At 43.2% G+C, this 26891-nt stretch overlaps 1 protein-coding gene across 2 annotated transcripts in view; it reads right to left on the bottom strand.

Annotated features, from left to right (window-relative positions):
• ARK2N (arkadia (RNF111) N-terminal like PKA signaling regulator 2N) overlaps window positions 1–26891 on the bottom strand; it is a 57076-nt gene that overhangs the window by 11673 nt on the left and 18512 nt on the right. Inside the window, exons 2-3 of one of the 2 annotated variants that reach the window (XM_065406821.1) lie at window positions 22584–22766; window positions 9011–9137 (exon numbers count right to left, since the gene is read on the bottom strand). In XM_065406821.1, the coding sequence (XP_065262893.1) occupies window positions 9011–9137; window positions 22584–22766 (310 nt within the window). The remainder of the gene's footprint in view (window positions 1–9010; window positions 9138–22583; window positions 22767–26891) is intronic. The other variant, XM_065406822.1, reaches the window with a different exon arrangement.

Below are 26891 nucleotides of genomic sequence, written 5' to 3'. Positions count from 1 at the left end.
TACTTCACCTCCCCGAGAGGCGGAAGGTAAGGGTATGTCTACACTACGAAATTAGGTCGAATTAATAGAAGCCAGTTTTATAGAAATCGGTTGTATACAGCCGATTGTGTGTGTCCCCACATAAAATGCTCTAAGTGCTCTAGTCGGCGGACCGCGTCCACAGTACCGAGGCTAGCGTCGACTTCCGGAGCATTGCACTATGGGTAGCTATCCCACAGTTCCCGCAGTCTCCGCCGCCCATTGGAATTCTGGGTTGAGATCCCAATGCCCGAATGATGCAAAACAGTGTCGCGGGGGGTTCTGGGTACATGTCGTCAGGCCCCTCCCCCTCCGTCAGAGCAACGGCAGACAATAGATTCGCGCCTTTTTACCTGGGTTACCTGTGCAGACAACATACCACGGCAAGCATGGAGCCCGCTCAGCTCAGCTCACCGTCACCATATGTCATCTGGGTGCCGGCAGACGTGGGACTGCATTGCTACACAGCAGCAGCAGCTAACTGCCTTTTGGTGGTAGACGGTGCAGCATGACTGGTAGCCTTCATCGGCGATCTGGGTGCTGGCAGCTGTGGGGCTGGCAGCCGTAGGGCTGCATTGCACCAGCCCTTGCCTTTTGGCAGTAGATGGTTTATTACGACTGGTAACCGTCCTCGTCGTACAGCAGTGGCTGGAACTCCGTATGTCCCCCAGTCCCCCATCCCCCCAGTCATATTCTGCTGCCTTCACAATGACGATGATGGCTATCAGTCGTAGTATGCCATTTTCTGCCAAGCGCCCTGTTGGATCATTGCACATTAGCAGAGTCTTCCCTGAGCAGCAGATCGTGCAATAGGCCTGAAGGCCATCGTCATCATAACTGCCAAGCGCCCAGTATTTGCTGCCAAGCACCCAGAAGATGCCGAGGGCTATCAGTCATGCTGCACCGTCGTCTTAAGATGTAAAAAATAGATTTGTTCTGTATTCATTTGCTTCCCCCCTCCCTCTGTGAAATCAACGGCCTGCTAAACCCAGGCTTTTGAGTTCAATCTTTGGGGGGGGCCATTCTGTGTGACAGTTGTTTGTGTTTCTCCCTGATGCACAGCCACCTTTGTTGATTTTAATTCCCTGTACCTGTACGCCATGTCGTCACTCGCCCCTCCCTCCCTCCCTCCTTCCCCTGGTCCGTCAGATACTAGTTTCGCGCCTTTTTTCAGACCAGACGCCATAGCTAGCACTGGGATCATGGAGCCCGCTCAGATCACCGCGGCAATTATGAGCACTATGAACACCACGCGCATTGTCCTGGAGTATATGCAGAGCCAGGACATGCCAAAGCAAAACCAGGACCAGCTGAGGAGGCGATTGCAGCGCGGCCACGAGAGTGATGAGGAAATGGACATAGACCTCTCACAAGGCACAGGCCCCAGCAATTTGGAAATCATGGTGTTCCTGGGGCAGGTTGATGCCGTGGAACGCCGATTCTGGGCCCGGGAAACAAGCACAGACTGGTGGGACCGCATCGTGCTGCAGGTGTGGGACGATTCCCAGTGGCTGCGAAACTTTCGCATGCGTAAGGGCACTTTCATGGAACTTTGTGACTTGCTTTCCCCTGCCCTGAAGCGCCAGAATACCAGGATGAGAGCAGCCCTCACAGTTGAGAAGCGAGTGGCGATAGCCCTGTGGAAGCTTGCAACGCCAGACAGCTACCGGTCAGTCGGGAAGCAATTTGGAGTGGGCAAATCTACTGTGGGGGCTGCTGTGATCCAAGTTGCCAGGGCAATGAGAGACCTGGTGATATCAAGGGTAGTGACTCTGGGAAACGTGCAGGCCATAGTGGATGGCTTTGCTGCAATGGGATTCCCAAACTGTGGTGGGGCCATAGACGGAACCCACATCCCTATCTTGGCACCGGAGCACCAAGCCACCGAGTACATAAACCGCAAGGGGTACTTTTCAATGCTGCTGCAAGCCCTGGTGGATCACAAGGGACGTTTCACCAACATCAACGTGGGCTGGCCAGGAAGGGTACATGATGCTCGCGTCTTCAGGCACTCTGCTCTGTTTCGAAAGCTGGAGGAAGGGACTTTCTTCCCGGACCAGAAAATAACCGTTGGGGATGTTGAAATGCCTATCGTAATCCTTGGGGACCCAGCCTACCCCTTAATGCCATGGCTCATGAAGCCGTACACAGGCAGCCTGGACAGTAGTCAGGACCTGTTCAACTACAGGCTGAGCAAGTGCCGAATGGTGGTGGAATGTGCATTTGGGCGTTTAAAAGCGCGCTGGCGCAGCTTACTGACTCGCTCAGACCTTAGCGAAAAGAATATCCCCATTGTTATTGCTGCTTGCTGTGCGCTCCACAATATCTGTGAGAGTAAGGGGGAGACATTTATGGCGGGGTGGGAGGTTGAGGCAAATCGTCTGGCCGCTGATTACGCGCAGCCAGACACCAGGGCGGTTAGAGGAGCACAGCATGGTGCGGTGCGCATCAGAGAAGCTTTGAAAACGAGTTTTGTGACTGGCCAGGCTACGGTGTGAAACTTCTGTTTGTTTCTCCTTGAAGAACCCTCCGCCCCTCCCCCCCCATCCGGTTAACTCTACTTCCCTGTAAACCAACCACCCCACCCTCCCCTACCCTCCCCCCTTCAAGCACCACTTGCAGAGGCAATAAAGTCATTGTTACTTCACATTCATGCATTCTTTATTAATTCATCACACAACTAGGGGGATAATTGCAAAGGTAGCCCGGGATGGGTGGGGGAGGAGGGAAGGAAAAGGACACACTGCAGTTTAAAACTTTAACTCTTATTGAAGGCAAGCCTTCTGATGCTAGGGCAATCATCTGGGGTGGAGTGACTGGGTGGCCGGAGGCCCTCCCACCGTGTTCTTGGGCGTCTGGGTGAGGAGGCTATGGAACTTGGGGAGGAGGGCTGTTGGTTACACAGGGGCTGTAGCGGCGGTCTCTGCTCCTGCTGCCTTTCCTGCAGCTCAACCATACGCTGGAGCATATCAGTTTGATGCTCCAGCAGCCGGAGCATCGACTCTTGCCTTCTGTCTGCAAGCTGACGCCACCTATCATCTTCAGCCCACAACTTGCTCTGTTCATCCCGCGATTCAGCACGCCACCTCTCCTCTCGTTCATATTGGGCTTTTCTATAATCAGTCATTGACTGCCTCCACGCATTCTGCTGTGCTCTGTCAGCGTGGGAGGACATCTGTAGTTCTGTAAACATGTCATCATGTGTCCTTCGCTTTCTCCTTCTAATCTTCACTAGCCTCTGTGAAGGAGAAACATTTGCAGCTGGTGGAGGAGAAGGGAGAGGTGGTTAAAAAAAGACACATTTTAGAGAACAATGGGTACACTCTTTCACGTTAAATTTTGCTGTTCACATTACACAGCACATGTGCTTTCGTTACAAGGTCGCATTTTTCCTCTTATATTGAGGGCCTGCCGGTTTGGTGTGAGAGATCACTCACGCAGTGCCAGGCCACAGATTTCAGCTTGCAGGCAGCCATGGTAAGACACAGTCTTTTGGCTTTTTTAACCTTCTTAACATGTGGGAATGGTTTCAAACAGTAGTGCTCTCATTTCCCATACCAAGCACCCGTTGGGTTGGCCATTTAAAATGGGTTTGCAATGTAAAAGGAGGGGCTGCGGTTTCAGGGTTAACATGCAGCACAAACCCAACTAATTCCCCTCCCCCACACCCAATTCTCTGGGATGATCACTTCACCCCTCCCCCCACCGCGTGGCTAACAGCGGGGAATATTTCTGTTCAGCAGAGCTGGAACGGGCACCTCTGAATGTCCCCTTAATAAGATTGCCCCATTTCAACCAGGTGAACGTGAATGATATCCCTCTCCTGAGGATAACAAAGAGCGATCAGGAATGGATGTTGTCTGCATGCCAGCAAACACCGGGACCATACGCTGCCATGCTTTGTTATGCAATGATTCCAGACTACGTGCTACTGGCCTGGCGTGGTAAAGTGTCCTACCATGGCGGACGGGATAAGGCAGCCCTCCCCAGAAACCTTTTGCAAAGGCTTTGGGAGTACATGAAGGAGAGCTTTCTGGAGATGTCCCTGGAGGATTTCCGCTCCATCCCCATACACGTTAACAGACTTTTCCAGTAGCTGTACTGGCCGCGATTGCCAGGGCAAATTAATCATTAATCATTAAACACGCTTGCTTTTAAACCATGTGTAATATTTACAAAGGTACACTCACCAGAGGTCCCCTGTGTGCCCTCAGGGTCTTCGGTGAGTTCGGGGGTTACTGGTTCCAGGTCCAGGGTGATAAACATATCCTGGCTGTTGGGGAAACAGGTTTCTCCGCTTCCTTGCAGCTGTGAGCTATCTCCTCCGAACCCTCTTCCCTGTGTGTTTCTCCAGTGAGGGAGTCATAGCACACGGTTGGGGTAGTGGTGGCTGCACCCCCTAGAATGGCATGCAGGTCCGCGTAGAAGCGGCATGTTTGCGGCTCAGCCCCGGACCTTCCGTTTGCTTCTCTGGCTTTGTGGTAGGCTTGCCTTAGCTCCTTAATTTTCACGCAGCACTGCTGTGCGTCCCTGTTATGACCTCTTTCCTTCATGGCCTTGGAGACCTTTTCTAATATTTTGCCATTTCGTTTATTGCTTCCGAGTTCGGCCAGCACTGATTCATCTCCCCATATGGCAAGCAGATCCCGTACCTCCCGTTCTGTCCATGCTGGAGCTCTTTTGCGATCCTGGGACTCCATCACGGTTACCTGTGCTGATGAGCTCTGCGTGGTCACCTGTGCTCTCCACGCTGAGCAAACAGGAAATGAAATTCAAACGTTCGCGGGGCTTTTCCTGTCTACCTGGCCAGTGCATCTGAGTTGAGAGTGCTGTCCAGAGCGGTCACAATGAAGCACTGTGGGATAGCTCCCGGAGGCCAATAACGTCGAATTCCGTCCACACTACCCCAATTCCGACCCCCTAAGGCCGATTTTATCGCTAATCCCCTCGTCGGAGGTGGAGTACAGAAACCGGTTTAAAGGGCCCTTTAAGTCGAAAGAAAGGGCTTCGTCGTGTGAACGTGTCCAGGCTTAATTCGATTTAACGCAGCTAAAGTCGACCTAAACTCGTAGTGTAGACCAGGCCTAAGTCAGCAGGAGAGCATCTCACATTGACACAGCGTGGTGTAGACACTGTTAGGTCGATGTAAGCTACACTGCTCGTAGTGTGTGTGATTTTTTCACACTCCAGAGCAACGTACCTTACATTGACTTAAGCGCCAATGTAGACTGGCCTTTGGGACCTATGCAAAACTAAAGGTAACTTTTCACCCTGAAGATGACAAAAATCTAGCTATAGATTACTACGTGGAAATGATTCCTAACAAAAATTCATATCCTTGAACAAATCACACAAGGCAGCCAACTGCAGAAGGTTCAATCAAACATTAGCTCAGGAAACATGCTTGACAACCTGAGCACAAGGTGAAAACATCATGAAGTAAATGCAACAAAACCAAAACAGAAAAGGAGAAACAGAGGATTTATTTTTTAAATACATGCATGGTAGGAAATCCATTCAACAAAATTAAACAAAAAACAGCACATAGCTACCAAAAGGAATCAGTGCTCTAAGTAAATGCCAAATAGTTTCTAATGATGAAAAATGTAATCAAATCACTAGAATCTAAACCACCACAAATGAAAGACAAATTCAAGTTTCACAGCCCACACCAATCCAGCAACACTACAGAGTATGGAGCAAAGAAATATAGTGCGAACAACAGAACTGAATCCAATCATACAAACTAAGCATGCAAAAAAATACTGATCAAAAACCTAAAACCTTTTCAACATGACAACCCTGCCAGAAGCCCATCAATACTTCATAACTGCAAGCCTAGACCTGCAAGAGAAATAAAATTCTAAATAGGAAACAACCAACCAAAAGGTGCAAGTTTCAAACAGAACTGATGAGAGATGGTCTCCCCAAAGATGGCAAAATAGTTATAAGCACAAAGGAAAACACAGCTGAGGATGACTTAAGAAAAACGTGCTGGAAAAACAACATCCTCTCTCCTTCCTTTCTGAAGTGCAGGAAATATTTCCACATTAGCAAGCCTATGTCCACTAAAACTAACTTTCACTAGTAATTGTGCATTGAATTTAGAAAGGTTTGCATTTTAAGTATTACTGAGGCAAACAACTTAGAAAGTTAAAAAAAGAGAGAAAGGGATGAAACATGAATGTAATTCGTGTTAGCATTTACACAAACTAGTAGTGGAGGACAAATACATTTAATTTACAATGGAGGAGAAAGGTCTTCTAAATAGTAGATCTGCAGTATATAGAAACCATGTATTCCAATGGCTCAAATTTTTTTTTACTGGTGATCCCTTTCACATAGCAAGCCTCTGAGTGTGACCTCCCTTATAAATTAAAAACACTTAAATATATTTAACACCATTATAAATGCTGGAGGCAAAGCGGGGTTTGGGGCCGAGGTTGACAGCTCACGACCCCCCAGGTAACCACCTCATGACCCCCTGAGGGGTCCCGATCCCCAGTTTGAAAACGCCTGATTTATTCCAAGTGAGATCGTCTTTAAAAGAATTATCAATATTCCATAAGATAAGGCTTAACCTGGACACAAAATGTCATCCGTCTGTCTGTTGTCGTCCCCCCAATCCCACAGGGCTAGGTTTAGGGTGACCAGATGTCCTGATTTTATAGGGACAGTCCCGATTTTGGGGGCTTTTTTTTTTTTTTTTTTTATAGGCACCTATTACCCCCCCACCCCTGTCCCAATTTTTTACACTTGCTATCTGGTCACCCTAGCTAGGTTGTGCCTCGGTCCGATGGCATCAGACCAAGTAAGGCCTCCTGCATAACTACAAAGGCCTGAGATCTTGGGTACTGCATACTTCATACGTCCCTTCTCTCACCAGCACATAAGTGGTGAAGGAGCAAAGAGGGTGAAGAGCTACCTCCCCACCCCCAACATCAGACAGCAGAGCTATGCATGTTCCAAACGTAGCTTTGTGTGGACAATAACGACTGATTTGTTTTCCCAATTTAGCTTCCCAGAATATAGGAAAGTCTCTATGTGGGCCTCAATCTGTTAATTACTTCATAATACCTGGGTCCAAAGATAGATATGGGAAGGCATTCAAGGAAAGAAATATGTAAGGCTTAAAGATTATAAATTAAAACAAGGTGGGACTGCCACCTATTAGGATTTTGGTCCCCAATTCTCATCTCAGGTTGAGCACATGAAATGTGCTGAAATAAAATTACGACTCGTAAAAACATATTGGCTAATTCTTAAGCTACAGTGGGTGTGATGGGCCCACTGGGGAGCAACCTGGAACTGGGATATCACTGAGCCCTCTGTCTCACCAGCCTGGGCTCCCTGTCACACTGTGATGCTGTGACATGCTACAGTCCTCTCCAGGACTTGCACTTACACAGACACTTACACAGGCAGGGACACACCCAGCTGCAGTTACACAAATGCTTCTCCTCGGCCATTCATGAATTAACAATAGAGAGGCTACAGCCAGTAACCTCCCCAGCCCAGCTCCACAGCCTAGGACCCCAGAGCTGTAACGTCTTGCCCTGGTCAAAAGCCTGACCAGTAAAGAATACCACCCAGTCTGCCCCTCCCTCGATGTGGAGAAGACAATGCACCAGTCCCCATTCCTGAGATTCCCCAAGCACTTCAAGCAAAACACACTGTTTTAGGTAAAAATATAAAACACATTTATTAACTACCAAAAGATAGATTTAAGTGATTATAAGTAATAACGTACAGTAGAAATAAGAAATAAAACAAAAATGCAGTCTAAGTTGTCTATACTGGATAGGATTTGAATCTCACCCTGTTAAATTGTACACACAGTCCACCAAGCTTCCATACACAGGCAGGCTTCCTTCTTTCCCGCCTGGGACCCCCCCTTCCCCAGTTCAGTCTTTGTTCCTCAGGTGTTTCCAGATGTTGTCTTGTAGGGGGAGGGAAGCCTAGTGGTCATGTCACCTTCCCCTTTTATAGCTTCTTCCATGTGGAGGGAACTTTTGTTTCAAGCCAAGCCCCAAAGCACAATTTGTGAAAAAGTACAAGCAATGAGATGAAATTCAGTATCAGATGATTTAGTCACATGCCCTTGCATGCTTGGATGAGTAATGGCAGCCTATATTACCTATATTTTGGCTGAAGCATTCACAGGAAAGCTTATCAGGTGAGGCCAAGCTTTTCCCATGGCCCATTGTCTTCGCTGATGAGCCATTACCTTGGATAGCCCCTTCATAAAGTGCTAGCTAGACTGGATATAACCAAACTTTGGGGGTGTTACCCAGGAGCAAACACATTTGAAATACAGATGCACAGTCAACTCCAGATACAAAAATGATACATGCATACAAATAGGATAATCATATTCAGCAAACCAAAACTTTTCCATTGACCCCTCACATGACATATTTTGTCATGCATCAAAATACAAGATGCATCATAATTATATTATAACCATATCATAATAATATCACTATGGTGAATATGAAGTGCAGTGTCATAGTGAGCATCCTGACATTTATCACATTGACCATGCAAGTATTTAATGGTCAATGTTCTTAAAATGGGGAATTAAATCAAATATCCAAGAAACCATTTCAATACTGAAATGCAGTAAGTGCACATTTTTAAGGGCACTGTGTACATACACGGTGGAAGCCCTTAAAACACCTATTTTTTGTAAGCCTATTAGTGTGTTCAGTTGTACATGGATTAAACATGTGACATCATGCTTAATCTGTGTACATCTGAAAACATGAATAGGCTAAAAAAGATAGGCAACTCTGATATCACAATGATAGGTAGAGTATAAGAACCTAAATAAAACAGTATATATTTTGCATGTTTGGCACTGGTCATGTCTGAAGAACTAACATCAGAAGTCAGTCAGCATTTTCCTTTTTCATTTATTTTGGCTATTTAAGAGTTTGGATAAAATGAAGAATTCAAAATTAAAATATAAAGCAAAAAATATAATAAGTACCTTGCATGTTCTTGAACTCCCACGATCTCTACTTCACTGTCAGAAGAGGCAATATTAATTTCTTCATTGATCTGTGCATTGCCAGAAGAGGTTCTCTCACTTGCTAGGAAACCTGGATCCAGATGACCTGCATAGAAGAAAAAATACTCATAGACTCATAGACTTTAAGGTCAGAAGGGACCAATATGGTCATCTAGTCTGACCTCCCGCATGATGCAGGCCACAAAAGCTGACCCACCCACTTTCCCTTGAAGTCTTTAAATTAAGTCGCAGAGAATCCTCCAGCCTGCGACCCCTGCCCTATGCTGCGGAGGAAGGCGAAAAACCTCCAGGGCCTCTGCCAATCTACCCTGGAGGAAAATTCCTTCCCGACCCCAAATATGGCGATCAGTAGAACCCCGAGCATACAGGCAAGATTATACAGCCGGACCCTCATTTTACCAGCGCTGGCACGTTAATGCTTAATTGACTAAAATCACGTTATCCCATCAAACCATTCCCTCCATAAACTTATCTAGCCTAATCTTGAAGCCAGAGAGGTCTTTCGCCCCCACCGTTTCCCTCGGAAGGCTGTTCCAAAATTTCACCCCTCTGACGGTTAGAAACCTTCGTCTAATTTCAAGCCTAAACTTCCCCACGGCCAGTTTATATCCATTTGTTCTCGTGTCCACATTAGTACTGAGCTGAAATAATTCCTCTCCCTCCTTGGTATTTATCCCTTTGATATATTTAAAGAGAGCAATCATATCCCCCCTCAGCCTTCTTTTGGTTAGGCTAAACAAACCGAGCTCCTCGAGTCTCCTTTCATACGACAGGTTTTCCATTCCTCGGATCATCCTAGTGGCCCTTCTCTGTACCCGTTCCAGTTTGAGTTCATCCTTTTTAAACATAGGAGACCAGAACTGCACACAGTACTCCAAATGAGGTCTCACCAGCGCCTTGTATAACGGAAGCAGCACCTCCTTGTCCCTACTAGGAATACCTCGCCTAACGCATCCCAAGATCGCATTAGCTTTTTTCACACCCACGTCACATTGCCGACTCATAGTCATCCTGCGATCAACCAGGACTCCTAGGTCCTTCTCCTCCTCCGTCACTTCCAACCGATGCGTCCCCAGCTTATAACTAAAATTCTTGTTAGTCATCCCTAAATGCATCACCTTACACTTCTCACTATTAAATCTCATCCTATTATTACTACTCCAATTTACAAGGTCATCCAAGTCTCCCTGCAGAATATCCCGATCCTTCTCCGAATTGGCAATACCTCCCAACTTTGTGTCATCCGCAAACTTTATCAGCCCACTCCTACATTCGGTTCTGAGGTCAGTAATGAATAGATTAAATAAAATCGGACCCAAAACCGAACCTTGAGGAACCCCACTGGTGACCTCCCTCCAACCTGACAGTTCACCTTTCAGTACTACCCGCTGCAGTCTCCCCTTTAACCAGTTCTTTATCCACCTCTGGATTTTCATATCGATCCCCATCTTTTCCAATTTAACCAATAATTCCTCATGCGGCACAGTATCAAACGCTTTACTAAAATCGAGGTATATTAGATCCACCGCATTTCCTTTATCTAGAAGGTCTGTTACTTTCTCAAAGAAGGAGATCAGGTTGGTTTGGCACGATCTGCCTTTCGTAAACCCATGTTGTAATTTGTCCCAATTGCCATTCACCTCAAGGTCCTTAACTACTTTCTCCTTCAAAATTTTTTCCAAGACCAAGACCAAATACAAACACAACCTGAGCCTAAATAACTCAGGAAACCAATGCTGAAAGATAATTCCCATCAAACTAACTACAAATAATCAATGAATCTGAGATAATCTATTAGATCACCTATTAGATCATCTCATGCAACCCCCTCCTACTGCAGGACTGGTTGATACTGTATATTGAAGTGATTTGTCCAATCTTGTTTTGAATGACTCAAGTGATAGGGCTGTCGCACAAAAGGTCTTACCCAATTACTGTTATGAGAGCTTTCCAACTCTAGAAATAATTAGATTCTTCACCTGTAGTACTTCAGAAGTGCCTTAAGAGGCAGACTGCTCCTGACCAACCCTGAGGTAAAGCCAAATGAAGGCCAAATTATGCCTTATCCTAGAGAAAAGGAAGTTCCTTCAAGTCAGTTACTAAAGTAGCAAGAGGGAAATTTACAACAATTGTTTTCATTGTACCTTTTCTTAAGATTAAGCCATTTACTCTAAGAACTATTTTTGAATGCAACTTCCAGCACAAGCAATGAATGCATGAAAATCACTAGACAAGGAATTAGCAGTGCCATAGTCATAAGCCCAAGCTCACCCATCACTCAGAAAAGGAAACATTACTGTGAATAAATCAAGAGTCACAGGTTAAGCAGAATAAAATCTTCTGTGGTGTTTCAGGTTTATTTTTTAAAAGTCAGGGAAGGGGAAGGAGAAATTGTGCAATCAAAAAACAACATAAACCATCAGTCCCTTCTTCATGCAGCTTAAACCCTTCAACTCCAACATGTACAAAAAGCAACCAATATAAGTAGTGTAGCTCTTCTGTCGGCAGAGTGCTCTCTCCCTAATTCTAGGAAACAAATTTCTCTCTCACATGAAACTAGTCTAGCCCCTCTACAAGCTGACTGCCAGTACCTCATATCAATGAGGCCCTCTTAGGTGGGACTCTGAAACCCCTGCTAGGATTCCATCCCAGGGCCCTATGCCATTGTCTTGCTGGACAGGACTTCCCCTAGGAGGCTGCGGGAGAGGGGTGTGTTATGGCAAAAGGCCCTCTTCCAGAACATGCCAAACGGTCTGTTCACTGTCACAGACTAACAGGCAGTTACAGTATAAATAGTTTTTCTGGTGACTGATGAGTGAAAGGGTTGGAGAACAGGATACATTCTGCCACCTCTTGGCTGTCAGTGAAATCCAGCCAAGGTCAGCAGAGGTTTTTTCCACATGAGGCTGTCTGGTGGTTTAGGAAGTGAGTTGGTGATCTTTGTCTCTAACTCCCAATGGCCGCATCATAAAAACCATCATCACAATTGGCCCTTATTAGTCTAAGCAGAGAGAATGGACATGAAAACTGAACTATTCTATTGCCCACATTTGAAAGGCATTTAGTGTCTCTTTCAAACAGAGTCAAAGCAGAGGGGTTGGAAATGTGGACAAACTTTCACTGCTATTACCTCTCTGTATCTGCTATGCAGATGATGAGAATTTTGGTTGAAAGGGTACCTTGTCCTTAGCACTAAATTCATTGGGAAAGGATCTGAGAGGAAACATGATGCTAAATACAAGAGGTAGTAGTTGTTGTTAATGATAATACTATGGTAGTTATCAATTTCAAATTACAAAATTCAGATATTTAAAATACAGATGGCCCCTGAGAACGTAAAATACAGTCTGAAAAATACAGAATTGGCAATGGACTCTCCTGAAATGCATCTCCTGCCTACAAACACACTATCAGAGAATCTTTTAGAAAAACATTCATGAAAAGATCTGCAGGCGTGTACAGAAAAGTTGTCCTTTAAACAGTATCATTCACTGGACATTCACTTGAGTGGTTCACCAAACAAACAATAAGGATGTTTTAAAAGCTGTTTTACATACTGTGCCAGACACCACATTACCATGACACAGTAGGTAAAGTCCTAGCTTTGAACTGGAAAACACTAAATCTTTAGCATAATTTAGTGAAGATGTGTTAGTCTTCAAAAAACACCTAAAATAGATTCCCCACCAAAAAAGCACTCAGGTGCTCTGGTGATAAGTTCTCTAGAAAAAAGTCAACTACTACCAGGGAGTGCTCCAAGGAAAGTTAAAACCTGTATCTCTTTTTAGTGCATACTGGTGAGTTGGGAGAGGTTGGGCAGCCTAGAAGGAGACTGCTTGCTTTTCCAACTGCCTGAGGAAACAGCTGGTTGTTGCACTAGCTGCACTACACAGTGGGAGTGCCGTTCACCCAGAGGAAAAGCACTCAGATAAGAAGGGAGGGGGTGTGTATACATCTAGCTTGACTGAACATCTGCTAAACGGACAGAGGAGGAGGAAGGGACATGATAACTTCTAGTATTTGAAAAGATCTTGAGAAATGGTTACACGTTAGGGTGATACAAGGAAAGGGTGATTAGGAAGAGCAGGTTTAGAACCTGCTGGACACTAGAAAAACTTTCTAATGGGATTCTATTAATTGTAAAGATCTCTATTAGATGGTGGAATGACCCCTTGGGGAAGCACTGGAAGCAATATCACTTGAGATATTTAAAACTGTTCTAGACAAAGCACAACAGCAGAGAATACACTGTAGAAAACAACCCTGCACTAGGAACAGGACTGACTAGATCAGGGCTCGGCAACCTTTCAGAAGTGGTGAGCCGAGTCTTCATTTATTCACTCTGATTTAAGGTTTCGCGTGCCAGTAATACATTTTAACGTTTTTAGAAGGTCTTTTTCTATAAGTCTATAACATATAACTAAACTATTGTTGTATGTAAAGTAAATAAGGTTTTTAAAATGTTTAAGAAGCTTAATTTAAAATTAAATTAAAATGCAGAACCCCCCAGACCGGTGGCCAGGACCCAGGCAGTGTGAGTGCCACTGAAAATCAGCTCGCGTGCCGCCTTCGGCACATGTGCCATAGGTTGCCTACCCCTGGACTAGATGACCTAATCAGTCTTCCATCCTCAACTTCTATGATGTTATTTGAATGTCCACCTTACCATACCTACTCAGTCCGATCCAACCTTCTTGATCACTGCTTTTGGGAAGTGAGGGCCGCCGCCTTGGCACAGCCTCTGATCAGGGTCGGAAGGGGTATGAAAGTGCTGGGCTCAGATGTGGGGTGGGGCCTGCCACCTCACAAATAAAATATGAAGATAAAAGAAAGATGTCTTGTCAGCTGAACTTTAAATGAATAGCAGCTAAGGCCAACTACTTTGACCATTCAAGTTCAACTGAATAACCCTTGACAATTGTTATCAGGCTGTCAGAACTTCGAGTATTTTGTTATATATATATTTCGTATGTAATAAAGTGGAAGAGCACACTGTGAAGCATGAAATGGAAGTGCTAAAGAATAGGGCTATATATTACCATGGCTCAGCAATTCACCCAAGAAAGCATGATTAGGACAGCAAATACGAGGAAATACTACAATGAGAAGCTTGGGTACAGGTAAGGGTTGAGGTGCAGAGGCAGACTTGAATATGCAAACTCTTATAGACACAAATGTCATGCCTGGGCTGTTAGTTTCTCACTTTCACAAGCATCAAACTAACACACACAGAAGGTATTTTGTTTACCCTCCAAGATCAACACTTGCAGAACAACCCAAAGTATTTGCATCCCCATCAAAGAGTTGTTACCACTTCCTCGAAGACATTTTTCACTTTAACACAAAGAAAGTTTCTCATATAAGCCCACAATGTATGATCTGCTGGACTCTAACTCTCTTCAATGGAGGAGCTAGGTTTTTTGGCAAGCACGGTGCAAGCATTTATCCAAAGAAACCCAAAGCCTTTAGGGTATGTCTACACTTACCAGGGATTGACGCTGAGGCGATCGATGCACCGGGGGTTGATTTAGCGGGTCTAGTGAAGACCCGCTAAATTGTCCGCAGATCACTCTCCCATCAACTCCAGTACTCCACCAGAACGAGAAGCGTAAGGTAAGCCGACGGGAGAGTTTCCCCTGTCAACCCAGTGCAGACACTGCAGTAAGTCGACCTAAGCTACGTTATTCACGTAGTTGGAGTTGCGTAACTTAGGTCAACTTACCCCCGGAGTGTAGACAAGGCCTCAGATAAAGAGGGGGTTGGATGAAGATGAAAGCCAATTAGGGGAGAAAACACTGTGTTCCAAATTCCCAATCCTGGAGCACAGTAAAGAGAAACCAGTGAGTTTGGAACACAACCAGCTTACAAAATGTTTGGGGCTTGGAACCCCAAATAAATCCATGAAATGAGTCCTTCATATGCCCTATATGACTAGGGCTTTCCTCTGAAGTGAAGCACAGTGCCCTTCTGCTACCGAAAGGGCTACTGCATCATTCCTGATGGATGTGGTCAAAGAAGAGAGTCCAGAAAATAAGACTGATTTCCTGAACATTTGGACATTAACTGGAAAAAAGTACAGAGCTGGTGCAGACATTGATGAAAAAGAGAGTACAGATTTCCTGCTTTCAAGATACCAAGTGGAATGTCTCTTGAAGACAAAAGATATTGAGGAAGGCTATAAACTACTATACTATGGACGTTGAATAAGAGAAACGGAGTTGGTATGGTTTTAGACAAAGCAATGCAGGAATGTGTAGTGGTTGTGGATAGGAATGGTAATATGAGTGTACAGATAAATTACTTCCTGATAAATCAAGCCAAGCAGAAGAACATGAAAAACTGATCTTACATTACAAAAGTGAAACTGTTTGAGCAGCATATTGCAGAAGTCTTGAGGTCTAAGTGTAGCCTTCATTGATTTGAGATCTACCATACCATTCTCTCACTAGAAGGGAAAACCTATAATGGCAGCAGGCCACAAAAGAGACCCAGTTTGGGAATATTTTAATGAAGTTCCTCTAGCTGTGGGTAAGACAGCGTGCATGCAAAATGCAAACAGTGCAACAAAGAAATGCAAGACCTGGTTGCCCAAATGAAACAACATCATTGAAGATGATGAAAGGAACATGTCTGAACATGCAGGATCTTCAGGTTCGTAAACTTTTTTATTTCATACTTCTTTCTTAAGGACTGCCTGTCTTCCTTCTGGACTATTTTTGAATTCTCACGTTTGAGCAAAAAATATAGTTGCTACTCTATGGTACTATCATTTTAGATGCAGTTGTGATAAAAAATAAATAGCTGAAATAGGCAGATCTTCCTTTTACAATTTCACCTTTAAAAGGAGTACTGAGTGTCAGTGAATGAAATGAGTACTACTAAATGAGCAGTATGGTAATAATAATTAAATAACTGCATTGACTTATTTTGTTTAGGACAATCCATCCTCAACATACAGGATTCTGAAGACTATCCACCTTCAATATCACCATCATTTTCTACAGTTTGAGTTATCTGCCAATGATAGTGTTTCAGTCACATCATGTATGTCACATAACCACAGTATATCACCTGTAGCAAAACGGAAAAAAAATCTCCATCATCCAGAAACAACCATAGAGAAATTTGTGTAAGAACCAGCAGACTACAAAAAGAGGTAATTGATGAAAAAATTGCCCGGTTTGTTTATGCAACAAACTCTCCTTTCTGTATGATTGAGAACCCACACTTCATTAACATGGTTCAGTCATTAAGACCAGGATACAGTCCACCCAACAGAGCAGATGTCATAGAATCATAGAATATCACAGGGTTGGAAAGGACCTCAGGAGGTCATCTAGTCCAACCCCCTGCTCAAATCAGAACCAATCCCCAGACAGAGTTTTGCCCCAGATCCCTAAATGGTCCACCTCAAGGATTAAACTCACAACCCTGGGTTTAGCAGGCCAATGCTCAAACCACTGAGCTATCCCAGATAAATTGTTGGATAAAGTGTATGAAAGAGAAACTGAGCAGTGTGCAAAAGGTCTAGAGGGTGAAATTGTTAACCTGAGTCTTGATGGGTGGAGCAATGTCCACAATGATCCTGTTGTATGTGCTTGTGTGACAACAGAAGAAGGGAATGTCTTCCCTACAGAAACAATTGATACATCAGGAAATGCACACATAGCAGAATACTTACAAGTAGCAGCAGTAAAAACGAGAAACGGTGAAAAAAATTCAAATGTCTAGTATGCAGCTTGGTCACAGACAATGCTGCAAATGTATCCAAGATGAGAAGAAATTTAGAAGAGAGTCCCAAGCTAACAACATACGGTTGCAGTGCTCATTTGATGCACCTCCTAGCCAAAGATCTCACTGTTCCAGAAATAAAGGCTAATGTTCTTGAAATTGCAAAATACTTCCGTAATAACCACTTTGCAGCGGCTGCAGAAGTAAGGGTGGCCTGGTATATGGTGTATTGCCACCTTTCTGCACTGCTGCTGTGGCTTGTGGTACCCGATGCTCAGCATGTGGCTCAAGGCGGGCTTTGTGCTGTCACATGGGGGCTGTAGCTTGCCAGAGCCCATGGCCCTCCTGGCTCACCCAGAGCGCCATTTCAGATTTGGGGGGGTGGGGGGGACTTTAACCATGATTCTAGGGACTACTTAGGCACCTGAAATCTCTAAGGTTTTGCAGATAACTTAGAATATAAAGAAAAAATATATACAAACTCCAGTGAAAGCCATGTTTAAAGTTTACGTGTAAAATTAGAATAATGAGATACTACAGCAAAATATTCCCAATCCCAAATCTTGAGGTATCAGTGCTAGAGCTTTAACACAGATATCAGAAACACACGTTTGATACTTTGTACACTATCTTTATTAGAGATACATAAAAATAAATAAAATCCGCTTAAAATCTGTGTTACTGCCATTATCTACTCTATTTTAGTCAACTGTTTTTCACTAAAAACAATTTTAACATATGTGATTAAGGGTTTTTTCCTCTTTTATTAAGAAAGGGAATTTTTCTAATTATTTTGGCATTTATGTTTACCGATCACAGTCATGTATGTGACTCACTAACATTTGATTCCATCATTGCTATTGGTATCATAGTTGGAACTGCATTTATTTTTATGCAAATTTTAAGTTATTTTACAGATATAACTAAAAATACAATTTGAAAATAAGCAACCTTCATCTGTCCAGTGTCTAAAGTTATGTGTTTAGCTAATGATTTTTAACATTAAAACTGCTAAGGTTAGTACAAGCTAAAGTTACATTCTAGAAGGATACTATTATTTGATTGCAGCACTTTAAATAATGAATGACAAAGCAAAATATGATAATAAAAGTAATAATGATAATTACTCCAGCCAGGACAGGTTAGGCATTTTAGAACTCACTACTCAAAGAATTAAATTTAAGCAAGAGAGAGAAATAAAATTATAAAATGCACAGACCAGTCAAAAAACTAAAATAACAGCACTTTGAACAAATAAAATTACAGAGAACATATGCGCATTACAGGAAGTACCAACAAGTAACAACAATAGAAGTATGTGTTGGGGAGTGAGTGTGAAAGAGAGCGCGTGTGTGAGCTGGGGGAGTGCGAGACCAGGCGCTGCCCCTTTAAGAGAGCGACACTCACCAGCCTGAAAGAAAGCTCCTTCAGACACAGCAGCAGCCGCTCGCAGAGCCATCCCTCTCTTGGTGATCCCTGTCCTCACACACCCCGCTCTGCAGAGATGGAGTACATGGGCTGGAGGGAGGAGGGGGAGGGACACCCTGACAACAGCACACACACCCCGTACAGCAAACGAGAAGCTCCCAGGAGCAGTTGGCCAGGGGCAGCTCCAAGGCAGGGGGCAGTGCCGTGGGGCTGCAGATGCCAGCAGAGCAGCAGGAGGAGTACCACCCCTCCTCCGGAGGTGCCCCGTTTATAAAAGCTCCCTGGGCTTTCGCCCAGTTTGCCCCTACGTAAGGCCTGCCGTGCTGTGGAGTTTCCAAGGAACTGCTTCAACATGGACTGGAATGGAGAAGACAGACTTGAAGAGCCAACCCCATAAAATTGAGACTAATGCTAGAAGATGATGAAGGGCTCGATACCCAGCCACTGAGTTCAGTGAAAAGAACGTCAAATTGATTCACAGACCGGTCTTCTCATCTTCAAGGGCTTTAGTGGACATCACTAACTTAAGTTAATCAAGAGTCTATGTTAACCAACTTATATTTTATGCACTTGTGTTAGTCCTGCTTCTTTGGAGAAGTTTCAAGCAGCTGTCTTTCCTGGAGCCTGACTGACACTGCAGAGTAGCTCAGGACTCACAAGAAGAAAATGGAAATGCTTCAGGTGGCTGGTTTTACCACCATTATTAGGACAAAGAAAAGAAAGCCCTTGACAGCTCAGATTAGTCCAAAAGTATCTTCGACTTTTTAAATACAGAAAATAGATTGCATTTATAGGATGTTTCCACCAGAATGCAGACAACATCACTTCAACATTTTCTAGTTTTCCACTGGCTTCATCTTCATGGGTGGATTTGTGAACAATATTTGCACTAGTGTGCGCTAAGAGACTGACCATTTGTATTCATCTGCCTTGAAGATACATTTTAAAATCACTGCATAAGGAAGGCCAAAGCTTCAGACTCTCATGCCATCAGTACAGCCAAATCCCCATGTCCTATGCAGCTCAAGACCTAAATATGCAGTAAGGATGCTGGATTTATGCCATACTACCTACCCCAAACCCGCTTACTTCTCTGTTTCTCCCCTCTCTACGCCCCTAGTCCAATCCACTACACCATGTATTATTTATTTTTATATTCAATTCAGTCCATGTTATGCTGCCCCCAAATGTTCAATGTGCTGCAGATTTTTTGTTGACAAAGATAACTGCATCACTGAATTTGCCTGGGAAAAGCTGGAGGATTCAATAATTCGATAGGGGACACTTGGCTATGGGAACAGACATTTTGGAGCTGTCCCCAAGAAGCAGTTAAGGTTTCTGGGACTGAGGAAGGAATACTTCTCTTCTTTCCATCCCCATTTTAGGCAAGAGCAGTAGTGACTTTCAACTTAGAGAAAGGGATGTTTGAATTACTTATTACCTTCTCCAGCAAACATTGACAGCGACTACCTGCCTCATTGCATTGTGTCACAAACACAAATGGCCAGGGTGGGCCAAGGGTCTGAAGTGGCACCAAGCTGGCTGGTTCTTGCTCACATGTTCAGGATCTAACAATGCTATATGTGGCAGTTACGTTGGAGGTTTTCCACCTTCCTCTAAAGCATGTGGGTGCAGGTCACTTACCCGGGTTATCTGGGTATATCTCACTTAACCATGTCCTTACCACTGCAAGGGCCTCTGCCTTTCAGGCACCTCTGTCCTAGTCTCTCCCTGTGGCACATCTCGTCTAGTCTCCTGTGAGCTGTAATACTTTGGTCTAATTTCAGTTGCTGGGTTTAATGTGTGGCTGCTGGGGGGTGGCGATATACAGACTAGATGATCCAGTGGTCCCTTCTGGCCTTAAGCTCTCTGACTAAATATCTACCACTATATCCAACAACAATGGATAAGCATTAGCTTAGTTCTGCTAAAATGATCTGTAGTGAAACAATAAATGGTGACATTTAAATTGTCATCATTAGGTTCCTGTGTCAACTGCCCATTGAGGTAAATGGAAGCCATTCACCTCTATCATCCCATCCCATTCAACACTTCCCACTGCCCACTCTGACTTGAAGTGGATTTGGCCCATTCTCCGTGACGTGTTTGGAAATGTGGGCAATAAGAGGGAATAAGTAATTTTGATATTAAGGGGACAATAAGAGGAGTAGGTCCAAAATCTGACTCCCTCATGACCTTCCACCTGTTTGCAAGATCCATGTAATTTCTTGAGATGTGATTATTTTTCTCAAACCAGATGATTCAATGGTGCGTTGGCTGGTTGGTTTTTTAGGAGAAAAAAAGTTATAGCTCAACACAGCCAACCATTCAACAACAAGGCTAGTCTGCATGCAGGATGTCAGAAAAAGCAGACTTCAGTTTTAAGGTTCCAAGCATTGTTTTGGGGATGGGGGAAGAGAACAGATTCCCAGCAGTTTTGCGATGAGATAAATCAGAGTCAGGCATTTTTCTAAGTACTAATAAATTTTTCCTTGTGATTAAAAAAAAAAAAAAAAAAAGGTATACATGTTGCATTTCTACAGCTTCTTCCATCCAAGCTCCCCATAGTGCTTTAAAAACTATATAAATACTGGAATTCCTTCATAGAGCATTGAAATGCAACCAGGTCTTTGGTGAATTGTAAGGCGAAGGGGGAATTTTGGCATAAAAACACAGGGGCAAACTTTTAGGATCTTTAGTGTCCATGTGCACACACAGGATATAAGGCCCAGATCCTCAAAGATATTTAGGTGCCTAACTGCCACTGCTTTCAAAGGGAGGATCTGGTTAGGTCCCAAACCTGCAAACTCTTACGACTAATTATAGTGCATAGTACCATGAGTAGACCGATTCTTAAATCAAAGTAGGAGTAAAAGTGTTTTCAGGATTGATCACCTAGGGCTTGAACCTTGCAAGACGCTGGGATTCTGGCTCTGATCCAGCCAAGCACTTAAGCACATACTTAATTTTACTCACATGATTAGTCTATTGGTTTTAAAGGGACTACTTAAGTACTTAAAGCTAAGTACATGTTTAAGTGCTTGGCTAGATTGGGGCAAAGGTGCTCAGCATCTTGCAGACTCGAGTTCTTAGCTCTCAACGGTGTCATCCAAAAGACCTATATATAGTACGTTTCATGGGAGTTATTTTATTTACCTTGGAAGATTGAAGGGTTGAGTTTGACCCTGCTGGGATCTGAACTTTATGGTTACAGATAGCGTGGAGTATATCTAACATAGTACTCACAGGCCTGATTCAGTTTCCCCTGGAAACTGATTCCAGCTGTCTTCATTTGTAGCTGATCACATCCTATGTCAGTAGGCAATTTCCAAGCTACTAACTGTGGTCAAAGCATGATGATGTCAGCATATATCCGCCTAAGTTTGTACATTGCTCATGTGTGTGCACACTTGGCAGCTTGTGTCATACTCATTAGGAGTGCTTGTGTGGATGTAAAGTGCAGTGCACCACAGGTTAGTATCCCAGTGTGCCACGTGCCACCATCCAGTGCATTGCCTTTTGGGAAATTTTTGCAATGGGTTGGTGGGATAGAAATGACATAATCCCTAGCTCCTAGATCCCTGGGTAAGTTCCCAGCATTCAACTTTCTCCATCCCATAATGCCATCCATATCCCATAATTTTCACACTTTTTAAAATCCCACAAACCCATGCAGCATTTTTCCATCTCCGCTACTTCTGAAAGAAGCATGGAGCCTGCAGAGCTCTGCACTACTCTCATGAACGTTGAAAATACAGGATGCATAATTCTCCTGTACTTGCAGACCCGCAGGAAGTACCACAACAACTGGGGACATGAGGATGTCTTCAAGGACAGTTTGCTGAGGGACATAGCAAAAAACAATTCAAGGTTGTTGGTAGCATTCACAGAGCTGCTGCAGACAGTGGAGCGCAGCCTTCTGGGGCCTAGAAATGAGCCCTGACAAGTGGGATCGCATTGTAACGCAGGTATGGGATGACAAGCAGTAGCTACGCAACCTTTGGATTCCTGGAGGTAGTTTTATTGTGTCGCTGTAACAGGGCGCTTATGTCGGCCAGAGGCAAATTTGAGCACAGACACATGCACAAATAGGTCGGTGCAAGGTGATTTACATCAATGTAACTTGGTAGTACAGACCAGGCATGGGCAGTCCCTCCATTGATTTCAATGGAACGAGTCACAGAGTAACAGACTACTCAGCATGAGACAGGATGGCAGAATCTGTCCCTAAATAAGAACCAAGTACATTCAGGACACACGTTTCTTCAACATAACCTTTTATACCTGATCTGTACTATTCTATACTTTTTATAACTGGTGTCAGGCCACATACATGCTACAGCATCAGAGAAGGAGGTTAATTTAGACAAACCTGTATCAGCATTCAGTTCCCCTAGCAGACCTCTGGTCCTCCAGGTAGCTCCTGTGTCCTGGTTTCCTACAGAATTATTGTGCTCTTGAACTACTGCAGCCGCCAATAGATTGTCCACATTTACCACTTCAGAGTCAGAGTTTGTGTCCGATATATCATAATGAGCTACAACTGGAGGTCCATCTGAGGAGGAAAGGAAAAGCAATGGACATAAGATGAATGCATGTTGTGAAAGACACTTTTAAAACAAATCTCTAGCTCTAGAATCATCACATCTTCCTAAATATGTCCTCAAGGAACAGTCAGAGTCACGTATGTTAACAATTAAATTTCAACTGGAGGAATGAAGTCTGACACCAGAGGCATTTTAAGTTTTGCATAAATAGAAAAGATACAGAATAACCATCCATTTAAGCTTGCCCTCTCATATCTGCTAATTACATATTATACTTTACATTAACCCAGCAAAATTCTCCATATTTAACAATGTTACATTTATAACACTAAAACGGATAAGTTTAAGGAAAGAAATAATATTCTGAATGACGGGACATTAAGTATGGCAAGAGAAAATGTTTATGGAATTGTACCTAATTCAAATGACAGCTTACATTTTTTAGGGGTTAATTTGGATAAAACTAACTACTTTTTTTTGTAACTGATCAAACTACAATACATCTAACACCAGGCAAGTTTCCTTACATAAAATCCATCTGCCAAGGACACTGGCATTTGTCAAAACTGCAGTGGCTTTTTTCATATACAAGTGCAAAAAAAAGGTAAAAATATACACATGAATAATACCCTTTCAGGCAGAGTTTTCTCTTAAAAGCAAAGCAAAGCGACAAGTATGCTTTTAGCACCGTGTTTTCACAGTATGAATCTACCACCACCAAGGGGTGGGGGGAAGATGTAAACTTTCAGGATTTTGCAGCAAGAAGAGGGTTTTTTTTGGGGGGGGGGGGCGGTGTTTTTGCTTTGCTTTGTTTTCTTGCATAGCGGTGGGCACCATATGCCAAATGCCCATTTTCTTTCCTTGAGGGATGAAAATAACGTGTAGCTTGAGGGGGTATCAGAAGCAGCCCATCCTCAAAATAAAATCAAATTCAATTTAAAGGGTCATATGGAAGCAGAAGAATAAATAATCATTAAGAAAGTCCCTGTTTTCATTCAAAAAAGCCTGCGTCCCTTAATAGCTCTAATTAACTGATCTAGACAGTTTTGAAGGCATTGTAAAGGATGAAATCTTCGCTCCATTGAAATCAACTGTAAAACTCCCATTGACTTCAACAGGGCCAATATTTCCTCCAAAGGAATAATGCCTTTGAGTGGCACATGTACAAATATCTGAATATCCTGGATCAAGACTCGGCTGATGTCAGCATAGCATAGCTTTTATTTGCAGTAGGAATAGGATACATTGACAAGGCTACTACTACTTTTGTCATATAGAACCTTCTAAATTATAAAACAACTAAAATACAAATAAAAAAAGCAGTTCTCTAAAAGAAACATTTGTTTCAGGAAACTCCGGCTTATTTAGGGGCATAACATGAAAAGTGTTTGGCACTGAAGAAAAAAAGATAGTGTATAATTAAAGCTTAAAACTTGGGTCACTGCACGACTTATTCCACCAGAGCTTGTTTTGTTTTTAACTTAATCCTTCAGAAAATCATCCAACACAATAATTTTAAAGAATTCTTATTCTGCAGTTACCCACTTCACTAAAGCACATTATGAAGGAATCTTGCTTAAACTGTGCTGAAGATCAGTTCTGCAACCTGACATGAAAAAAATCACAAACCATTTCAAGTCAGAACGGCCCCCAACATCAGTTTCATAAAACAAAGTTGTTACATTACAAATTCAAAACAGACCCAACGTAAAAATAAATGGATAGTTAAATGCCAATGTATAAAAGAGCAAATATGTCACAACATGAAATACTGATGATTATTACTGGGGAAAAAATCCTGATGACTAGTGGAAAGACAACTGTTTTCTTTTAAAAAGGCAAATCCAAAGTACAAGATTACCAACTTTATGGTTAAATTGGTTGTTTTTGAAGTTTTTTTTGCACATTTTAGACTAAATTACATGCAGAATTTACAATATAATTGAATGATGCAAAGGCATATTTTCACAGTCTTATCATCAGAGTTCAGTGTGATATGGTATCAATATATTGTGTGATCTATAAAAATAAATACTTGAGTGCAGAAGATACGAGGGTCAAGTACAATATTGACTATTTGACCATGTTTTCAGTAAGAATGTTATCTAAAATTTAAGGAGCTGTGTATAAATCCTTCAATGTTTGGTTTCTCTTTTGGTTATTACTAATCTTTCTAAGAGCAGAAGCCAAATTTAAATTAAAGTAGGCATGTCTACACGAGTCAAATTATAGTTGGAAAATGGCATCAAAAGTCTCAAGTCAAAATTGTACCACTCCTACATGTATAATCATGCAAAAATGTATAATAAATGTATATACATGCAGAGTGATATTCTCTTCACCTACCCATAGAAATAACGTGTGTGAAAGTCTTCATCAGTAGGAAATACAAGCATAAACTTGTTATCTGTAGCTCCACTCTTGTATCTTCCACACTTCCAAACAGCACACCTTATAACTTAGCTTAAATTTAGTATACATCAAACAGACAAATATCTTCAATATAATTTACATTACTGTACAGTAATTTTGTCAATTTGACAGCCACCATTAAAGGATCTTTAAAATCCACATAATCACAAGCGGACTATTTACAAATCATCCACAAAAAGAGAGAGATTTTTGCTTTTCTCAGTCTTGCCTTTCAAAATCAGATTTGGAAACAAAAGCTGCCGTGAATATCAGGGCTATCTAAACCTATCATCAGTGAATGACTGATTACGCCAACTTAATGACTGCAAGACTGGAGCAAAACCCTGAGATTGTCAGCATGCGTGAAGCTAGAATATACACCTTATTGAAAAACTGTGATGCCCTTTTAAAAAACAAAACAAAAACAACCAACCCAAGACTTTCTCCTTAAAAAGAACTCTAGAAGGACTAGAGCACTTAGAAGATTTGTACAGTGATATGTAGCATTTCCCCCCTCGGTAGCCGTTTTAAATCCAGTTCATATTGGCACAGACTGAAAGTTGCTGCAATTGGATAGCTGTCAGTGGCCTATGTTAAAAGAGCTGATGTTTTCAGTCTGATTTCCTAGGAGACAGACATACACATGACCAAAGCCACCATTACAAATGGAATCCTTGATGGCAACCTTGACGAACTCCATGCCCTCATCCATGGCAAGGAACAGGGCAGCATGGGGAAGCTAACAGTGCTACTGTCAGTGCTGTACTTCTTTCAAATGGATAAAAAGAATTCTCTAGGTTAGGGCTGTCAATTTGGCATTTGCCATCACAATCTGGATAAAGAAAAAGTTATGGGCTAGATCCTGCGGTGCAGCTGATAAGCACAAAGGGTGACATTAGTGCACCCTCTGCAAAGGGACAAAAGATCTATGCACTATTTAAATCTCCCTTACACTTTATATTGAGGGCTGAGGCCCAGAACCTCAAAGGTATTTAAGCTCCTAACGCCCATTGATTTCAATGACCAAAGAACAGCTCTGTGAAACTTGAAAGCTTCTCTCTTTCACCAACAGAAATTGGTCCAATAAAAGATATTACCTCACCGACTTTGTCTCTCTAATATCCTGGGACCAACATAGATGCACCACCACTGCAAATACCCATTTCAATTGAAGTCGGAGCACAAGTACTTTGAGAATCTGGGTCTTACTGCATTGGCCTTGTGTTGGTTCTCTGCACAAGGGCAAAGTTCACCCAGACTGGAGATTGAGGGTGCTTATGAAGCTCTTGCACTAGGTTAGGGCAGCCTGGCGGATATGACTCAGCTGCAGCCAAAATTGCACCCAAAAACTGGCACAGTATGAGATGTCCTGGCCACATCCCCTTTCCTTCAAGCTGGCTCTCTTTTCCCAGCAGAAGTGGGAGTTGCATAAGGGCTCCCACGCTAGCTCCACACCACTGATGGATTCCCCCCGCCTCCTCCTTACAAGCCAGTTCTGCCAGCTTTAGGGCCAGTTTACACTAGTGGTGCAATGCAAAACTACAATATAGCACCAGAAAAATCAGGACATCAGAACATAAGAACGGCCATACTGGGTCAGACCAAAGGTCCATCCAGCCCAGTATCCTGTCTACCGACAGTGGCCAATGCCAGGTGTCCCAGAGGGAGTGAACCTAACAGGTAATGATCAAGTGATCTCTCTCCTGCCATCCATCTCCACC

Source organism: Emys orbicularis, chromosome 6 (assembly GCF_028017835.1).
Source record: "Emys orbicularis isolate rEmyOrb1 chromosome 6, rEmyOrb1.hap1, whole genome shotgun sequence".
Taxonomy (NCBI): Eukaryota; Metazoa; Chordata; order Testudines; family Emydidae; genus Emys; species Emys orbicularis.
The sequence above is the reverse complement of the archived record's forward strand: the minus strand, read 5'-3'. Positions and strand labels throughout refer to the sequence as shown.